The 19,532-nt window shown below is 49.9% G+C and overlaps 1 protein-coding gene and 2 long non-coding RNA genes across 3 annotated transcripts; 1 reads left to right on the forward strand and 2 right to left on the reverse strand.

Moving 5' to 3' along the window:
- Positions 1 to 2,323: 2,323 nt before the first annotated feature.
- On the reverse strand, positions 2,324 to 5,434 carry LOC123047729 (uncharacterized). Its single transcript, XR_006423107.1, has 2 exons — positions 4,923 to 5,434; positions 2,324 to 2,755 (listed from the first exon to the last, which is right to left on the reverse strand). It is a non-coding gene; the product is annotated as an uncharacterized lncRNA (long non-coding RNA).
- A 197-nt stretch (positions 5,435 to 5,631) lies between these two features.
- Positions 5,632 to 7,495, forward strand: LOC123122189 (uncharacterized). Its single transcript, XR_006460104.1, has 2 exons — positions 5,632 to 6,265; positions 7,101 to 7,495. It is a non-coding gene; the product is annotated as an uncharacterized lncRNA (long non-coding RNA).
- An 8,346-nt stretch (positions 7,496 to 15,841) lies between these two features.
- Positions 15,842 to 17,512, reverse strand: LOC123122248 (cytochrome P450 71A1-like). Its single transcript, XM_044542445.1, has 2 exons — positions 16,568 to 17,512; positions 15,842 to 16,456 (listed from the first exon to the last, which is right to left on the reverse strand). The coding sequence occupies exons 1-2, from the start codon at positions 17,510 to 17,512 to the stop codon at positions 15,842 to 15,844; spliced, it is 1,560 nt and encodes a 519-aa protein (XP_044398380.1).
- Positions 17,513 to 19,532: the final 2,020 nt, after the last annotated feature.

Raw genomic sequence — 19,532 nt, forward strand, 5'->3', positions numbered from 1 at the left:
CATCTTTTCAATAGACTAGCAAGATGCCCGTGCATTACACAGAACATCAAGATGCATTTTTTTATAAAACACCTGTTGTGATTGACCCATGCAAGAGTAATCTCATGTGTAAAAACTAATGATACCTCAAGAATTTTATCGGAAAAATGGTATCTCGAGAATTTCATCGGAAAAATAATATCTCGAGAAAGATGAGAGATAAGGTGAAGAGTGGGGCATGGTGGTGACTGGTGGTCGGACTGGGCGGAGGCATGGGGATGGACGACGCCAACAGCGGCCACCATGCCAGATTGTTTCAGAGATTCCCTTTTTTAATTGCTCAGCAATGAGGTTGTGGGAGATAAGGATGAATGAAGCAAGACCTTATCTATAAATGTGGAGAGAGGTGCGGTTTTTTTTTTGTAAAATTGTCATAGTTTGCTTTCTATCCGTCAGATGTAAATCGGACGGTCTATATTACAAGATGACAGGCACACCATCATCACCAACTCGATTTTTTTTATAAGAATAGAGATGGTGTAGATAAAATAACTAATTTTTACATCGCAGAGGCCTAAAAACGTTGCTTCAACAGATGATGTAGATGCAAAAAAATAAATTGTATCACCTTCTTCAGGTGATGTATAACACAACACTTGAAGATGCATGCAAATTTGCATCTCTACCTCCCTGGTGATGTAAAATGGCAGTCGCACGGGGCAACCTTAACTTCATTTCCTTCCTACCCACCATGCGACCGCGTCCTCTCTACTTGTCGCCTGCTGCCCAGCCGCCGCCATGACACCCGCCCACCACACCACGCCGCATCGCCCCGCCGCCAGATCTGGCCTCTCCACCGCCCCACCGCCAGTTCCACCGCTCCTGCCGCCGGACGCCTCCAAATTGGCCGTTGTTCCATCGTCGAATCGCCGCCGCCCGATTTGAGCTCCCCCAATGCCCCACCGCCGCCAGATTCGAGCCGCGCACCCGCCGCCGCTTTTCCACCACCAAACTCGAGCTTCTCACGCCGCACAGCCGCTGCCAATCCGCCGCCCGATTCACAGCCATGCTACCGGCCATTCGAGCTCCTGCCACTGCATTCGACCTCTCGGCTCTCGCCTCTCGGCCACCAGCACTCCTCTCGAAGCTCGGCCGCTACCGCTGAAGAAAATCTCAAAGAGCAAGACCGACGGGTACGACAATGCCAACAAGGACGAGTTCTGGGAGTAGTTCAAGAGCGACGACGAGTAGACTAGGAGTAGTAGTAGTAGTTCGATGGATGTAGTAGTTTGAACTATGTTTAATTATGTCTGAATTAGAATGATGTTTGCTTCAAATGAACTTGCTATGTTTAAATTATGTTTGAAATGTTGTAGTAGTTGAACTAGTTTACATCTTCAAATACATCATCTGTTAGAGTAGAAGTTTTACATCATCAAATATACATCATCTGTTGGAGTTGGAATTTTTTTAAGATGTAAAAAAGCATATTGGAGATGCTCTTAGTTCTTTTTCTACTTTACCTCACACCCTTGTTTCCGTTATACCTTTGAGAACATATATATATATATATATATATATATATATATATATATATATATATATATATTCGTCACCCTGGGTGAGGACTTCCTCACCCCAGCCGACCTGTGTAGCATATCTTAGTCGTTGTAAGGTTACATCAGAGTAGAAGTGTTCTGTAAGACAGTCTAGCAACGCAAGATTACCACACTTGTGCCCTGTAAAGTTACGTCATGGAAGCAAGGTAGGCACACCGAAACCACCACCCTAAGAAACAAGGTGATTGCAACTTAAAATTATGGCAACAAATGGTGGATGTGTTTCTTTTTTTTCTATTGAGATAAGGCTGCATTCTGGCATTAACAATTTTTATATATTAGCAAAATGTAAGTAAACATATTTTAATAGATCGATGAAACGGGCTGAAACAATCAGTGGCCCTACGTTTATCTTTTGTTCAGAAGTCAAGATTTTCTCTCTCCTGACTGTAGCTAACCATGACTCCGTTTCTTGCTTAGTACTGCTACTTTTCTTGTTCATCCTGTCTAGTAGGGATCCTCATCGTGCTGCTCTTAAATGAGATGATGCTCCAGCACCAGGTCAGATTCCTGCTCAGCCCAAGGAGAACGAGAACTTCAAGCATCAAGTGATCTCTAGGACTATTTAAAACACTTCTCTTTGTCCCTGTAAAAGAACACTTCTCCTTAAAACACTACTCAGTTGCAGCGTGGCCACCACGGAAAGGCAAGAAGCTGCCTTGGGTCAAACTGCAGTATATCCACAAAAGCATAGGGCACTAAGCACTTGAGTGAGCTACATTACAACGAGCCAACTTTGAGCTATCATTAGAATCTGAGAGATGAGGCTGTCCTGGGCAATTATGTTCCCTGACATTGAACTTTCTAGGAATGTAAATAACCTATGTTTGAGTATGGCTCGTCGCAGAAAGGAAATCTTAAAAATGACTCCTTATTTCCCATTGTCCAGGAATATGGCGAAGATCATTGGAAGCTATTGCATGTGCTAGAGTCTGGTTATATGTCAGGAAGAATGATCTGGCCACTTGTAATGGTGGTGGCGATTCGAGCGGCTACCTGAAGAGCTAGCGCGCTTCCGCCTGGAAGGGTGAGATGCTTTTGTGCTGTTGTTCTCCATCAATTTGAATGAAGAGCATTGTATCTCTTGTAGAACCTGGACTCCCTCGTATATGCATATTGTTGACCATACTGGAAGTAGTTCCGTAATGTTCATCACTCTGAAAAGCAAAAAAGAAAAGGCAGAGAGAGAGAGAGAGGATAAATTATTTACTTCGATAAATACAAAGGGTCACAATAGAAGGTACTGTAAAAGAGACTAAAAATCACATATATTTTACAATATTTTGAAAGTAAAGGGGAGCCCAAAGATTGCTCTAAAAAGTTGCGACAGTTTAATCATTTTCAAAAGGAGACAAAACATGTATGGAATGTATATTTAAGGCACCACAGACAAATAAATATGTTTTTAAGTATGCATTCAGTTCAATATATAATAGTTGGTTGCATTCATATATGGAAGATAAAGTTATATATCGCAAATTGCAAGAATCAAATATTGCAGCTAATTAAAGTTTAGATCAGAGCACCTCAAAAGCTGACATGTCCTAGTACTCCATAGATTCATAGCAGGTGTCATTTTGGATCTCTTAAACATGCAAACAATAGTAATTGCAGGACCAACAGCAAAACATGCCTTGTGTCTTTGTACTTTTCTTATTTGAATCAGCCCTAGCTTTATCACTATCAATCATCTATTATGGATCTTTGGTTACAAGAAACAAAACACTCATTTAAGATAAATTTAGTGTGAGAGACAAAACAGAAAATCTTAATGATCTAGCACAATAATATCTCATATAGTGCAACCCAATCAGATGATATATAATGGAACATTCTCTGACGATCCAGATAATTTTAAAAGAGCAAATTACAAAATACGATAGGATGAGAGGTGCAACTTTTCCAATGGTACTATAACTAGCAGTATCAACTCCAAACATGCTGCATTACCAAAAAAACACTCTAACCATGCTACATGCTTTGTGTTTTATCTATGGTTGCTTCTATTTCTTAATACCATGTTCAATAAGTTGACTACATATGAGTTTTTGAACACATAGAGTAGATCTCGTAAGTCCAACTCCATTTCAGTGCATCATAAACCAAATACCGTGACTAATTATACAGAAGAGATGATCGACATTACAAATACTACAGAACTTGTTATATACGCAAGCGGAATTCAGAAATTCTCATCATACTATTTCCAATACTAAAATGGTGATGGTAGTATCCAGCTTCAAGCTTGCTTTTACAGTCAATATATCCTGCTTGCTTTTTCTCACCAACTAAGGTGATAGGGCAAAGGGACCACAAAAATCATAACTTCATCCCTCCGTCCAAAATGAGTGTCTCAACTTTTTACTAAAGTTGTACTAAGGTTGAGACACTTCTTTTGGAACGGAGGTATTAATTTGTACATGAATTAAGTATGGTGATCTTTCCAAGAAAATTTTCTACCTATGAAAGGGTGGAACCTATTGCGATCCATAGAAAGGATTTGATGACTCTATTGTTATACCTTACATATTACTCCCTCCGTATCATGTGTCAAAAATGTCTTATATTATGTTACGGAGGGAGTATTAATTACCAAAGGGCAGTCCCTATCCCTACACACCCTCGAAGTTCTGCAGTACGCTGACAGTATCAGGGGGAGACTTCAGCAAGTCCAAATCAATGGCCAGCCTCAAAACATGTGAAATGTCTACCATCTCTTAGTATTGTTAAAAGATTTATGCAGACCTGCTAAATTTTATTATACAAATATGTAGCCGGATTTTCTTATATAGATAGCTAGCTTGTTGTAAACAGTGTCTAGTGACATGACAAAAGGGAAAAGTAGGTTAATTAAGAACACTACCTGACAGACTTACCCCCATGTTCTCAGATTCAGCTATTACCAGCTACTATTGATTGACCGAAAAGAAGTGCACTGATTTTTCTGTTGTTTTTAATTTGTTTCATACAATTGCTAGTTTATCCAACAATCTGTGAGGGGACTGTTGGAGCTAACTCGACATTGGCATGTCATAAATTGTTGAAGGTGTGCATAAAAAAATTCAAGATGCCAACAGAAGGTTAGGTAGAGGCCTGATTAGCTCAAACCAAATAAAAGTAAATGCGGTGAATAAGCCTACTTGAGATTAATTAACCATGAATCTGCTCATCAAACTTTCTAACAAAAACAGAGTATATGGCGGAGATCAGCTAGCAAATTGAGCAAAAAGCGGTTCCCAGAATAAAGAGGAAAACATAATCAAAGACGTCCTCAAATATTGCTAATCTGGAATGGAAAGATCCCTTGTGAGATTTTTTTTGTACCCGTGTGGCCGTGTGGCTTCTACGTTTGATGATTGAACAAGGTTAGGAGGATAGTCGTAGACTTGTGGCCTTGTGGAGCAGGTGGAGACGGGGAGTCGTTCCTCATGGCTGGACTACATGGAGGAGGGGGCGAGCATACCATCGCTGGATGCTGTCGGCCGACGAGGGCACGAGGTCGCCCGCCGCACGGACACAAGGGCTCGTCCTCACCACACCGCACAAAGCCCAGAGGCTACGCGACGCTACCATCCGCTCGCCTCTGCGCTGCGAGCCACCCAGAACTTCCGGCCGCTCACCGCCGAGATCTGCCACCGCTTCCGCCCTCCATGGACCCTTTCAGAGGCCGGGTTCCAGCTCTTAAACCCACGACTAAAAATAATAACCGTCCGCGCACATGCTAAACCAGAAATTACATCGAGGCGGAGAAAAGTTTACGAGTGCGAAGGGGTGAGCGGTGGATCCCGTAAAAAAAAGTGAACGGTGGGGGTGCGAGAACTTCTGGCTAGGTCGATCGATTCGGGTGAGGAATTACTTATTTGGTTATCTCTCCCTAATAATAAAGCACGGATTGGGTCTTCAGGTTCACCGTCGCAGCGTTTTTGCAAAAGACATCCCGTAGTTTTTGATATTGAACCCGCACTACTTTTTTAAAGTGGCTATTAGTCTCTTATATATGGGCCGAACAACCCAACCGCAGCTGAGGAGAAAAAGTCTGATCCAGGACTCTTCTCCACCTTCCTTCAAAAAAGGACTCTTCTTCAATTCGTCCTTCGGTCTCGAGGAATCCTCTTCGGCGATGGCAACTCCTCCGCCCTCCTCCTATAAGAACCTCCTCCTCGCGCGAGCCACCTGATTTGCTGAGATCGTGGTAACACGCAAGTGCGGCGCGGAGCTCGCTCAAGGTCGATGCGCCCCGTGGTGGTGGCGTTCGAGGCGGGTCGGCCCGAGCTGGGTCGATCCAACCGCCGTCGCCAGCCATGTGTTCTTGATCCCGTGGACGACCTCACCGACAACAAGCAGGATAGCTACGATGAATTGTGGACGGGCCCAGCAGCGTCCTATGTGCGGGCGCCGGCGACGTTCTTCGCCTTGTGGACGTGCTCCACGTCGATCCCGGCGAGGACGTCTACATCTCCGTCCCCAGGGCTTCTATCGACACCACGAGGTCACCGACGTCACCGCTGGATGCGCCACATCTTGCCCTCCCCTACTGCTAGCCAATGGGCTGCTGCTCTCCTAGACGAGCTACGGTGGCCGCCCACAGGGTGTTTGACGGAATTCCCATCAAGGATGGCATCACTTGGGCGACCATAGACTTTGATGGAGGTTTCCACGACGAAGCAGTAAGTCTTTTGACCTGCATGTGTCACGAATGACAGGGACTCATTGGTGCTATGCTCGTCCATGCCATTGTGGCTGTGTTTGGCTGAGCAAACCAAGGAACTTCAGTGAGCTGTTGCACGCGCATAAAGAGAGCCTGCAATGATGTAGGTAGTTCGGCCTTTTAGAAGTGATACAAAATTGCATTCCTTTTGTTTCTGTTCAGAAGTAAAAATCAACTCAGAAATAGAAATGGACCTGATATATGATTTTCTTCTGCCTGTAGTCTACACTAAAGAATGTCCATCCTTGCCTTCCATCACCTGTCCTACCGGAACAAAGCCATTTTTTCTGTATCTAATTGGTTCATAGACCCAGTTTGTTTATATCCAGAGTTCATAGATGGATTAGTAAACATATAACCTTTTTTTAGAAACATAGAACCTTTTGGTGTCAAATGGTTATGCAGGTCCGAGCATGCTCAAAGTAGGCTAGGAAGGTGACCAACAATTATATTGTGCACTTCATCACCTATGTAAAATGGTTCTTCATGGTGGACCATATTTTCTGTGCATATTTAGCTAAGTATTCAGTTAAATACAAACATGTGACTTGCACCAAAAACAAATGTACAATATTTTTTTATCTAGAAGCAGTACAACTCTTGATTATTTAAGATGGTCAGACATCCTTTTTAGGTTCAGATGTATACTTTCTATTCTTGCACTTGGCCGACCATGCTTGAATATTATTTAACGATGGAACATATTTTGGTGCTATTTTTTCTCCAAGTTAACGATGGAAGAAATTTGTACGAATATTTATCTGCTCTTTGACGTTCTTGTGAATTTTCTGAAGCTCCGCAACTCTGCAACCAAAAAAGCTCTCTGAACTTGCCGCTGATTCATCTAACTGCTCCTGCTGCTCTTGGCTGCCTTCGGATGAAGGTACTGCTTCGGTGCTAGATTGGATGGATAAGCAAGAAAGCAAACCGAATGGGAAAAGATTGGAAGCATATGCATTGGTTTGGAAACTAAAAAAAGGAGAAGATAAGAGTATGTGGTGGACAAAGGTCACCCGTTTATCAACAACTAGGTGCCGGCTTCGTTTTTTAAAGCAAGACTTCCAAAATATTATTTTGTGAATGTATAAATTTGTATCTAATAAAATTGAGCAGGTTGACTTTTACACTGATTGTGTAATATTGACATATTCTTATCAGTTTTTTTCAAGCTTTTCTATTGTTACTACTATGTTACAATGAGTTCAATCGTACTTGCAGTGCAAGAAAAACTGAATGTTGCTACTAATTTAACTTACCATTGCACAATACAGGATAATCACCATTACCAGTGATTTCACTGAGGAGTAGATGGAAAAAATGACAGATTGAGAAATAAATATACCACTTGACATGGATCAAATTATGCAGATATGTAAACCACCGAGGCGTCGCAGACTCCAACATGTCCACGGTTAGACAATTGATGCTACCCATGGGGCGCGTCATGGTGCACTTCAAGTACCTATCGTATATAAGAGAGGCGGCTGCACCGGTTTTGCGTTGGTGGTCACATTGCATAATAAGGAAATAAAAGGAGTAGCGAAAGCACGGCTTAAAGCGGCTGTTGATGATCAAGCAGTTTTAGGATTAAGAACAAAATGTTCGACAAAATGTTATAGGTGATATAGCAAAATGTTAAGGTCATTGGAGATTATGATTTTTTGTTCTCCCGTTGCAACGCACGGGCTCTTTTGCTAGTTAATATATATAGCGAAAGCCCTATTCAGCTCTGAAGCTCAAATGTTCCCTCATGAACAGTAAAAATCAAAAAAATAGTAAAAAAACAAAATTACGATTTTTTTATGGCAAACGGTGACAACTTTTTTGCATGCATACCAAAATTTAGTATGAAATGACATTTGTGGAAGTCATGGCGAAAAAAATCAACAATCCAAAAATATTTTCAAAACCAACATTTTTGGAGCATCGATGTTTTTCCTTTTGCCACGACTTCCACGAACGTCATTTCGTGCTGAAATTTTGCAAGTATATAAAACATTTGTCAAATTTTACCATAAATAAAATTCAGAATTGGTTGATTTTTATTTTTACTGTTCATGAGGGAGCGTTTGAGCTAGCAAATACTCCACGCCCGAAGATTTTTTTTTTTTAGAACGAAGACGCTAGAAGCGTCCGACTTTAAATTAATAAAGCCCGAAAGGCATCCAGGTTTAACGGTTACACAATAACAGGTTCAGCAACACACCCCTCAGGGCAGCAAAAGCAAGGTTCATCGCTACATAATCACCATGACGGATCAGCAAGAGCAATGACCTAAACTACTAAACACCGCAGGAGGTTCCAAAAGCATCATCAACTCGTCATGTTTTGTCTTGCCCTCGTCTGAATTGACTTGATACGCTCCATGGCTTCTGTCATGCGCTCAGCATCGCGCTCCTTCCCCAGCGGTGTCCACATCTGCAAAAATAGGTGGCATTTGAAGATCATGTCTGCAGGGTGGTTAGGAAATTTCTTTTCAATCGTAATTTTGTTTCGCGTCGTCCAAAGTGCCCATAGTAACGCCCCTACGCAACGCCAGGCGATTCTGCTAGAGGTCCCCTTAGTGGATTTTAGAATCGATACCAATTGTGTCCCCGAAACGGGGTTCCAGTCTATGTGGAAGGCCTCCCGAACTGCACTCCACATAAACCTGGCCAGGTGGCACCGGAAGAAAACATGATTCGCGTCTTCCCCTTGCCCACAGATCACGCATGTGCCGTCGGTCGGACCGTTCCGTTTGGCTATGTTGTCCGAAGTAGGCAGCCTATTCCTGAGCATTTGCCACATAAAGATCTTGATCTTCAGGGGCAGGCCTGCCTTCCACAGACCCTTTGCTATGTCAAGCACTGGCCCTCCAGTTAGCTTGTTATATAAGGACTTCACTGTAAATTTCCCGGATGCTGTCAAACTCCACTTGACAGTGTCAGCCCCCGCCCGAAGGCGATGGGCGCCTAATTGCTGGGACAGCCCGTCCCAAGAGATGCGCTCTTCGTTTGTTAGGGCCCTCATAAAGTGGATCGCCGGCGGGTCTACATGTAACACCTCCCCAACTAGGATGTTAGTATCTGTGGCGATCCTGAATAAGGAGGGATGGCTTTGCCAAAGGGGGGAATCGCCCAGCCAGTGATCAAGCCAAAACCTAGTGGATAGTCCGTTGTTGGTCTGGAAATTGGCCCCTAAATCGAAAGCAGGCCGCACCGCTTGAATCCCTCTCCAAAACACGGATCCGTTGGCCGAGGCTGTGAATGGGTTCCCATGCGGGAAGTACTTGGCTTTAAGCAGCTTTGCCCAGAGCCCCGACTCATCTTGGGTCAACCGCCACCACCATTTGGCTAGAAGGGCAACATTCATAAGTTTGGAATTTAGGATTCCCAATCCCCCAAATTTCTTAGGCCTACAAACCGCCGCCCACTTGACGAGGTGGTACTTCCTTTTGATGCCAGTTCCTTCCCAGAAGAACCTGGATCTAGGCGTGTCTAGCTTGGCATGTACCCCATCGGCAAGCAAAAACATCCCCATAGTGAAGAGGGGAAGGGAAGAGAGGCTCGAGTTTGTGAGAATGAGCCTTGCAGCGGAGGACATGAAGCGCCCTCGCCACGGGCTTACCCTATTGGCCACTTTCCCGTACAGGGGCTCCCATTCTAGTATCGAAAGTTTGCGGTTGGAGATTGGAAGCCCTAGGTACTTAATTGGAAAGCTCCCTAGCTTGCAATTAAGGAGGTTTGCGGTACGTAAGCTTTGCTGGTCGTCCATCCCCATGGTTATGACCTCGCTCTTTGTAAAGTTGATTTTGAGTCCGGAGAGGAGCTCGAAGGCTAGTAGCAAAAGTTTAATCGAAGCGATACTGTGATCATCTGGCTTAAACAACAGCAGGGTGTCGTCTGCGTATTGTAAGTGAGTCACTCCACCCGGGATGAGGTGTGAGACTAACCCCTTGATGTGACCGGCCTCCCTGGCCTTGGTCAACATGGCTGCCATTGCATCTGCCACAAAATTAAAGACAAGTGGGGATATGGGATCGCCCTGTCTAAGCCCTTTCCTGTTACGGAAATATTTCCCCATCTCGCCATTAACAATGACCGAGGTGTTGCCACTCGAGATCAGGCTCATGATCCGGTGAACAAACCCTGCCTCAAAACCCTTTTTGAGGAAGACCTCGCGAATAAACTCCCAATTTACGCGGTCATAAGCTTTTTCGAAATCTAACTTAATGATGACACCCTGCTCCTGTGTTCGTTTTAACTCGTGGACAATCTCCGTAAGAGCAATGGGCCCTTCCAGGATGTTCCTACCCTTCAGGAAAGCAGTTTGGCTCGAACTAATGACTTGTTGGGCGACCGTCGCTAGCCTAGAAGCATAAGCTTTGGCGCACAATTTAAAGGGAACATTGATGAGCGTAATCGGCCGAAACTGTGTAATAGCTTCTGCCCCTTTGACCTTGGGGATTAGGCAGATGGCCCCGTAATTCAGACGAGACAGGTCAACCGTACCTAGGGCGAAGCCGTTTATGATCGCTTGGAATAAGTCCCTAAGCAGCGGCCAGAAGCGCTTGAAAAACTCCACCGGCCAGCCGTCAGGCCCTGGGGCCGTGTCGTTCTTCATACCCGCAAGCGCGCAATCAATCTCCTGGGCCGAAAAGGACACCATAAGGGCGTCGTTTTCCTGCTGCGAGACTCGTTCGTGCATGCCCCAAAAGTCTGCCCTAAGACTTAGGTTTTTCACCTCAGCTGTTCCCAACAGCTCAACGAAGAAGCTATAGATGTACTTCGCTATATCGTTCTGAGATATCAGCGTCCCACGTTCTGATTGGAGCCTAAGGATAGTGCTCTTCCGTTTGCGACCGTTAGCGTAAGCGTGAAAGTATCCTGTGTTTGCATCGCCTTTCACTACCCACTTGACACCACCCCTACGGCGCCAGTATTCCTCCTCCGCCCTGAGAATAGCCAGGACCTGATGTTCAAGAGAGTATCTAAGCTCCCATTCGTCACCAGAGAAGGTTCTAATATCGGCCTGCGAGTCGAGGAGGGCTATATCTGCCGTAATGCGCTCCCTCTCCCTTTTGGACTCGCTACCATGGTTAGCTCCCCAGCCCCTAAGGAAAGCACGCAAAGCCGCAGCCGCTGAGGACCAGAACTCAACTGGTCCTCGTTGACGCCCCAACTGGTTGCCGATCTGGGACCAGCGATTTGTGACTAGCTGGCTGAAACCCTCATGTTCGAACCAAGCTGTCTCAAAGAAGAATCTATGGCTACGGCGCACGTTGTCCTCCCCTGAGGACAAAATCAGCGGGACGTGATCGGATCCTATGCGCGTTTCCGCCACTAAAGTACAGAGAGGAAACAGCGCCTCCCAGTCACTAGTGCAAAAGACACGGTCCAGGACACATCTGATTGGCTCACGTTGCTTGTTAGTCCAAGTGTATCTGGCCCCAGTACGCGCGATCTCCCGAAGGGCAGCGTACGCAATGGCATTATTGAACATGGACACCCTAGCCCAGTCAATATTGTTGTTGCTTTTGTCCGCCCCCGAGCGGATCAAGTTGAAATCACCTCCTACCACCACTGGTAGGTTGGACGATTGTTTGGCCCCCACCATAGCTGTGATTTCATCTAAGAAAATAGCGGACCTCGCGTGATCCGCCGGCCCATAAACACTCGCGATCACCCAAGAAGCTTGGGAGACCCGGTGACGGATAGTGGCAGCTATATAGAACGTGCCGCCCTCCCACGATATAACCTCACACACATCCTTGTTGCAACCCATCAGTTGACCCCCAGAGAGGCCGACAGACGGAATCCAGAACCAATCAAAACGCTGGAGCGGATCATACGCCAAAAGGTCTCTAAAGGAGAAATCGGCTTTAATAGTCTCCTGGAGCGCCACAAAATCAATGAGTTCTTTGGACATGTACTCGCGGAGCTGCGTGCGACGCCCCACGTGCCCGCATCCGCGGATATTCCAGAAGAAATAACGCATTAGATAATCCTGTTACGCAAGCGGACTCCACGGGAGGAGACCGCCTTGGCCACACGCTTCCTAGCCGGCTTTCGACTGGAAGAAGGCAAGACCGAGGCCGCCTCGGCCTCAGCTCCCTCCATGGGCATGTCGACAACATCAGCCCCTACTGATGCTGCGTCCGTGGCTTCGACCGCCTGAGCAGCCGCACACCTGGCAGCTGCTTCCGCGAGGGCAGCCTGGGCCTCTTCGCGCGCACGCAATAAAGAAATCAAATCCAGAGACGAGGAGTCTAGCGCTACGCCACTATCATGCAGAATCTCGGCGAGATGCTCATCAGAGAAAGCATTCAAAATCTTAAAGGAGGGGAGGAGGTTACCTGTCGTGTCCATGTTCTTGTCAGCAGCACGAAGCTTTGCACTTTCCAGAGAGGTCATGTCTCCGAGCTTGGCCTTGGCGCGAGCGCTAGGAGCCCGAGACGACACCGGAGTTGCCCTAGTACGCTTGGCCTTGACTGCCGGCCCTGACGCCACCAGAGCCGCGCCCAAATCGCCTCCCAGCGCCGAAACCGACCCCGCAACCTCCGAGACCACCGTCTTGCTCCCCGCCTTCCTCCCCGCAGTCTTCTTGGCCTGTCGGCCAGAGCCACTCGACAGGCGCCTGTCAGAGGCCGGAGTTGGGTCCGAGTCCATGAGGACGCATTCCAGCCCCGAGCCCTCCCCCCCCTCGGGGTGGGGAGCCCGGCATGGCCCCGTACCCCCTTGCCACCAGAGGGAGAGGCGCACATGGAGCTGTCAGGCTGGAGCCCAGGACCTCGAAAGACGGATCCAGAGAGCGGGCGAGGGGGGGAAGGCTGACAGCCGTGTCTTGAGTCGCGATCACACCCAGTTTTTCCCATGTCTCGGTGTCGATAGAAGTGTCTTGGATGCTGTCTTCGGGGTCGTCCGCCATCTCGCCCATCACCACATCTTGGCCCCCCACCTTCGCGCCGGAGCCGGCTGCCTCCTTCTGAGACGCCCCCGTCCCAGGTATGGGCGCCCCAATGGCAGCTGCCTTGGGGGCTTTGCCCGCGGAAGGCCCTTGCTTGCTAGGGTCGCCCTTTCCCTGCTGGCTGTCTGGCGGGGGAGCGGATGGGCCCGCCCCCGAGGCTCCACCGCCCTCACCCAACCTTCTGGGCATCCGTTCTAGCTCCACCTTGATCTGATATCCTTCGTGATTAAACCAGACCTCCACCGTGCCATTCAGCTTTGCCGGCGACTTGCAAGCCAATTTCATCCTCACCGGACCCAACTTAATGAGGGAAAGTTCATCAACCAGAATAGGTCGGCCCAGCATCTTAAAGGCCTCCTTGATGCGCTCAATCTTGCGATGCTTCTCAGGAATCCCATGGAGCCGCACCCAAGCTTCTGGCATCACCATTGGTGGAAGCACCTCATGGACCACATCCCGCACCCTAGCAGTGATGTCGTTAATGGAGAGGAAGAGTTTGCCACTGGTCCGGGCCATGTGAAGAAGGTCCGCGGAGGGAAACACCACCATGAAATCGTCTTCGCCTACTTGCGTGACTTGCCAGTCCCAGTCCCCCGTGACCATGTGTTTGAGCTCCTGAATGAGAACCCGCAGGTTGAGGCTGCCTGGCTCCGCGGAAAGGATTGCCGCGTTTCCAACCGAGGGGAGCCGAGGGCCCTCCAGCTCTTCCTCCTCTTCAAACTGCAAGCAGAAAAAGCCCTCCCCTGAAATTGCACTGCCCATAATCTGTAGGCTAGGCTGCCGACCCCTCGTCGGGCAATGAGCGGAAGCATGTCCCTCCTCCTTGCAGAGCACACACAAAGGCTGGAATTTGCATTTGGACTGGAAATGACCAAGCCTCCCGCACTTGAAACATTCCACTTCCATAACCTCCGACCCGTCCTCCACCGGAATGGGCTCGCCCACGGTGCCCTTCGCGCCCGGGGGGAGGGACACAGCCAAGGGATCGGACGACGCCCGGGCCTTCTTGGCCAGCGGATCTCCGTGGCCACCACCATATCTGGGGAGATCCGCGGGCTTGCGTTCCAGCTCCCGACGCCGAGCCATCTCCTTCTTCTTCTTCCTTCTTTCCTGCTGCTGGATCCACCATGGGGGAGGGGGACCCCACTCCCCCTCGCGCCCCTCCGGCTCATAGCTCCTCTCAGATCTGCCACCATTCCTAGCTCGCTGCTCCTTCTTCGCCTTTTCCCGCAGCTCGCGCTCCCGGCGCCGCTCCCCATCTGAGATCGGGGGCTCCATAGGCCTCTTCTCCGCGCGCCGCCCATTCATCACCACCGCCGCAAAAGAAATGGAGAGAGGGGGGGTGGGGAAATGAGTTGGATGGATCTGGCACGGCGAGCCCAGCGCCGCACCTCCGATCTAGATGCAGGAAACCCTAGCGAGGGGTCAAGGCAGCCGCGGCGCACCCATAAATAGGAGCCGGGGTTGGGCCAAGGCCGAGGCAGGCCCGCCATGGGCTGGACGGAACCCACCGGCCCACTGATCGCCAGGCCTCCCTTCCCCCGGGACTCGCTGTCTCCTCCAGAGCGCGGCCCTTCACCGCCTGCCGAACCTGATTCCTGGGCCGGCCCGCGACCCCGCTGGCCCACCTCGGCCCCGGGCCCGACGCTGCCAACCCTAGGCCTCGGAGACGCCGCGCCACCCTCCGCAGCCTGCGGCGCCGCCGCCTCCTCCTCCGCCGCCCGTCCGGCCCCCGCCGACGACGTAAGGCACGGCCACTCCACCTCCGAGTCCACCGGAGCGAGAAGCGTCGCCGCCGTCCTAGCACGGATGTCCCTCGCGGCACCCCCAGAGGACGGCGAGCCCCTGCCCGCCGCGTGGAGGGTCGCCAAGCTCTGACCTCGACCGCGCGCGAACCCCGGCCTCCCGGAGCGAAGCGGCGACGCGCTCCCACGACTCTAGGCCCCGACGTTAGCGCACAGGCCACAAAGTCGCCGAGTGACGGCCTCGTCGGCGCCAGGAACCCCTCCCTAGACGCCGGATCCAAGTCCTCCTCGACCTCCGACTCGTCCGCAGCCAGCGCCCAAAACCGACCGCCCACCGGAGCCAGCACCGCGCCAGCCCTCACGGTCTGCCCCGTCCCCGCCGGAGAGGGCCATGCGCCGCGCCTGACCACCTCCCAGCCCCCTGAGGCCGAGGCCGGAGGCGACCGAGGCGGGGAGCCCAGTCCGTCGCCTTGGGAAGCGCCCAACGGTCCGCTCATTTCAAAACCTTCACCCCCACGCCCGAAGATACAATGGCTAATGTAGATCTAATTAAGAAACATGAACATGCTAGTACTTTTAAGAGTCAAAATGTAGCTAGTTCAAAATAAATTATGTACTCAACCTTGTGAGAATGCGCCAAAGAGTAGTAGCGAAACTAGGGAGCGAGCGAGCCAGGTCAGGTGAAGGCGTCATGTCAATGTTTGCATCTTCTCTTCTCATGGATGTTATATGAAGAAATATAATTCTAGCAGCAACTATGTAGGTAGGGCAGTTTTGCTTTTAAATAATTGTGATCCGTGAGCCATATATGAAGGTCAACATTTATTTTGGGACGCTCTTCATGTCTATGGAAACCACGCTTTGGCGACAAGCGGCAGGCCGCCCTTGATCCGCACAGCGATGCCGTTCACCTCGCTCATGTCCAGCAGCGTCCCTGGCATGTTCCCGCCGGCGGGCTCCCAATCAAAGCGATGCAGCAAGCTCGCGATCGCCATTTCGAGAGTCGCCATGGCGAACCCGATCCCCGGGCACCCTCTCCTCCCGGCACCGAACGGCACCAGCTCGAAGTCCTGGCCCCTGAAGTCCACGCTGCTGTCCAAGAACCTCTCCGGCCAGAACTCATCGGGGCGCTCCCACGTCGCCGGGTCCCGGCCGATGGCCCACGAGTTGATCACGACCTGCGTCCGCGCCGGGACGTGGTGGCCGAGTATCTCGGCGTCCGCGGGTGGCTCCCGGGGCACGAGGAGCGGGACCGGCGGGTGCAGCCGGAGAGTCTCCTTGACCACGGCCTTCAGGTAGCCTACCTTGTCGACGTGGTCCTCGGTGACGTGGTCGGCGCCGCCCACGGCCGCTCGGATCTCGTCCTGGAGCTTGCGCATCGCGCGCGGGTGGGTGATGAGCTCCGCCATGGTCCATTCCATCGCCGTGGTCGTGGTGGAGGTGCCGCCCGCGAACATGTCCTACTCGAGTCGACTGATTTTTAGCAGCGCCGATCAACAAACTATATCACGCGCACGCCCACGATATAGTACTATATCAATTCGTGCGATACGAGCAGAACGTCTACGTACCAAGATAATGGCCTTAATTTCGACAGTTCCGAGACGAACGCCGGCGTCCTTGTCCGTCTCGTTTACATCGAGCAGCACGTCCACGAAGTCGCGGTGATCATTGCCGTCGGCGTCGTCTCGCATCTGCCGCCCGCCTGCTTGACGCCGCCGTCTGCGGTGGTCCTCAATGACCTTCTCGACCATCCCGTCCAGGGCCTCGAACGTCCGCCTCGCCTTCCCTTCCAATCCCCGCACAGAGTCCACCCAGCCCATCCCCGGCAGGAGCTCCCCCAACGGCGTCGTCCCGAGCAGCACGTCGAATTCGGCGAACACCTTCCTCAGCTCGCGTCCTCTGTCGTCGCCTTCGTACAGCCCCCGCGCGCTATCGTCGCCGAACGCGGCGCGGGAGACGACGTAGTTGGCATAGGCGATGAGGAGCTCGCTCAGGTCAACGACAGCGCCAGCGCCGGCGCCGGTACGGACACGCTCGACCAGCGCGGCGGCCTCCTCCTCCCGGACCCGGCGGAAGGACAGGATGCGGCGCGGGCTGAGGAGGTGGACCGCGCAGATGCGGCGTGTCTGCCGCCAGTAGTCACCGTAGGGCGCGAACGCGACGTCGCGCCCATAGAGGAGCCGCTCGGCCATGACAACCCTGGGGCGGCTCGCGAAGGCGAGGTCGCGGGATTTCATCACCTCCTCGGCGGCGACGGCGGAGGAGACGAGCACGGTGGGCACGCGGCCGAGCCGGATCAGCAGAACCGGTCCGTGCTTCGCGGCCAGGGACCCGAGGCCCCGGTGCGGCAAGGAGCCGAGGAAGTGGAGGTGGCCGAGGAACGGGAGGCCTGGCGGCGACGGCGGCAATCTGCGCTTCCCATTGTTGCTGGGCTTCTTGCCAGAGAGGAGGTATAGGAGAGATACGACCAAGGTGGGGATGAGTATGAGGACCGCGGCAAGCGACACCGCCATGGATGCTGGCTTGACGATCGCCACCTTTCGACACCAGTGAGTGAGTGTGAAGCAAATGGTGGCTCCGCGAGAAGATTTAAACAAGCGGCGAACTGGAAGACGACGCGCGGGAAGGAATGCAGCGATGCTCTCGTCGTCTCATCCGAGGATTCCATGTTTGCATGGCGACAAGACGCCGGCCGTGGCCCAACTCATCGCTTGACACGTACACATTTGATCAGAACACTTGCCTGTGGGGGTCGCTGCCTATTTGATCAGAACCCTTAAGTTTCAGAACGGACGGCTATGCGCGCCATCAACTGCAGTCCAGGGCACTTGGATAATTGCCTCACCAGCAAGTGTGGAGCGACAAAAAAGAAAGTGTGGAGCGACAAAAAGCTCCTGAATTTTCTAGGAGGTCAAGATAGTTAATATAGCATCGCATAAGCTGTTGATGTTTTTCTTTTCAAGAGTACGTCAATGGCGTACCATATTTTTATAGAAGAGAATAAAATATTTATAAGAAGGTGAACAAGGATGCGAACATCCCGTTAGCCACTCCAGCACCAACACACGCACTAAACTAATCTCTCATAAAATGATGTAAACGTCCAACTCATGCGGTGTGCCACTCTCGCAACTCTTCCATGATCTGAGAAGTGAGTTGTTGAGTTTGTTGTTCCGTGCGTCCAGACACCCTAGCATTTCTTTGTTTCCATAGCGACCAAGCAGCAAGTATGATGAATGAATCGAAGCCGCGCCTATGCCTAGTCGGAATGACCTTGCGTACTTTGTGCCACCAAGATGTAAAAGTGTGTGTATGATCTAGTTGCGGGGCGCTGATCCATAAGCCGCTGATGTGAGCGATGATAACTACACTCGACCTACGGCGTACTAGATCAATAATTTTTTACTCCTTTTGCTTAGCATGAGCCTGATTGAACAACAGTGTATTCGAACAACAATGTTGCATGAAATATTTTAGAGGCAAGCCACCATGTCAAACTTTATAAATAAAGCCATAACTGGCAATGTCAAATAACAACTAAGTACGCTAGTTAATACTCCCTTCATCTGGAATTAGTTGATGCTCGAACGGAAGCATCTAGAGGAGGTACTACAAAATAGCTCAAACAATCACCGGTCAAGAGCAAAATGACTCAAACTAGGCCCAGAAGGCCCGCCCATAGGAAGAGCAACAGGTAAACACTAAGACAACAAAGGGCAAGGACTAAGACTAAGACATGGGTGGAGAGAACAAGCTGGAGGTGGCGGCGCTAATCTTGTTAATCAGCACATCAACACCTTCGGCCTGAAAGAACAATTAAGAAAAAAATGTTCAATAATAAACTTGTTGTGGGTCGTCCGCAGAGACCAGCACTGAGCAGCGAAAGCAATGCAGAAAGTACGGAGAAACTAGTCGAAAAGATTTGTAACAAAACCAAACACAACTCAAGAAAAGCATAGCCAAAACACAGTTAAATAAGATGTGTTTCACCCTTGGTTTTACTTATCATCCGTCGCATCCTGGAGGAGGGGAAGGCCTGGTAATCGGAGAATCTTTTTCGCAGAGATTTGCAAAGTTCCCTCCAGAGATTGAGTACACGGGGTTTTAGGGAGTGGTTTCTGTAACTCTGTCAGCCAGCGCCTTGGGCCTAGTTATGTAGAACTGGTTGGGCATCTTGCCCCCTTTTTTTATTATATGACACGCATGCTTGTGCGTATTTTAGAAGAAAAAGATATGTCGTGTATCTTTGTTCTTTCCACATAGAACATGTCGTATTAATCGTGCCATTATTATGCTTAAAGTTATGATCATTCACTGGAAGATGCTAACGAATGACCTGCCAGATGAAAACCTTAATTGTGAGAGGAATACATACCCACAAACTTGTTCAAACGACGCCCATGCACAAGTCTGGAATGGAATACAGAGATTTGACCGAAAACTTTCTAAAAGCAGAGTGGGGCCAGAACATATGGTCATTTGTCGACGACAGCGTAGAGAAAAGAGCAAGAAGCTCTTGCCAATTAACCAACT

This window comes from Triticum aestivum, chromosome 1A (assembly GCF_018294505.1).
Source record: "Triticum aestivum cultivar Chinese Spring chromosome 1A, IWGSC CS RefSeq v2.1, whole genome shotgun sequence".
Taxonomy (NCBI): domain Eukaryota; kingdom Viridiplantae; phylum Streptophyta; class Magnoliopsida; order Poales; family Poaceae; genus Triticum; species Triticum aestivum.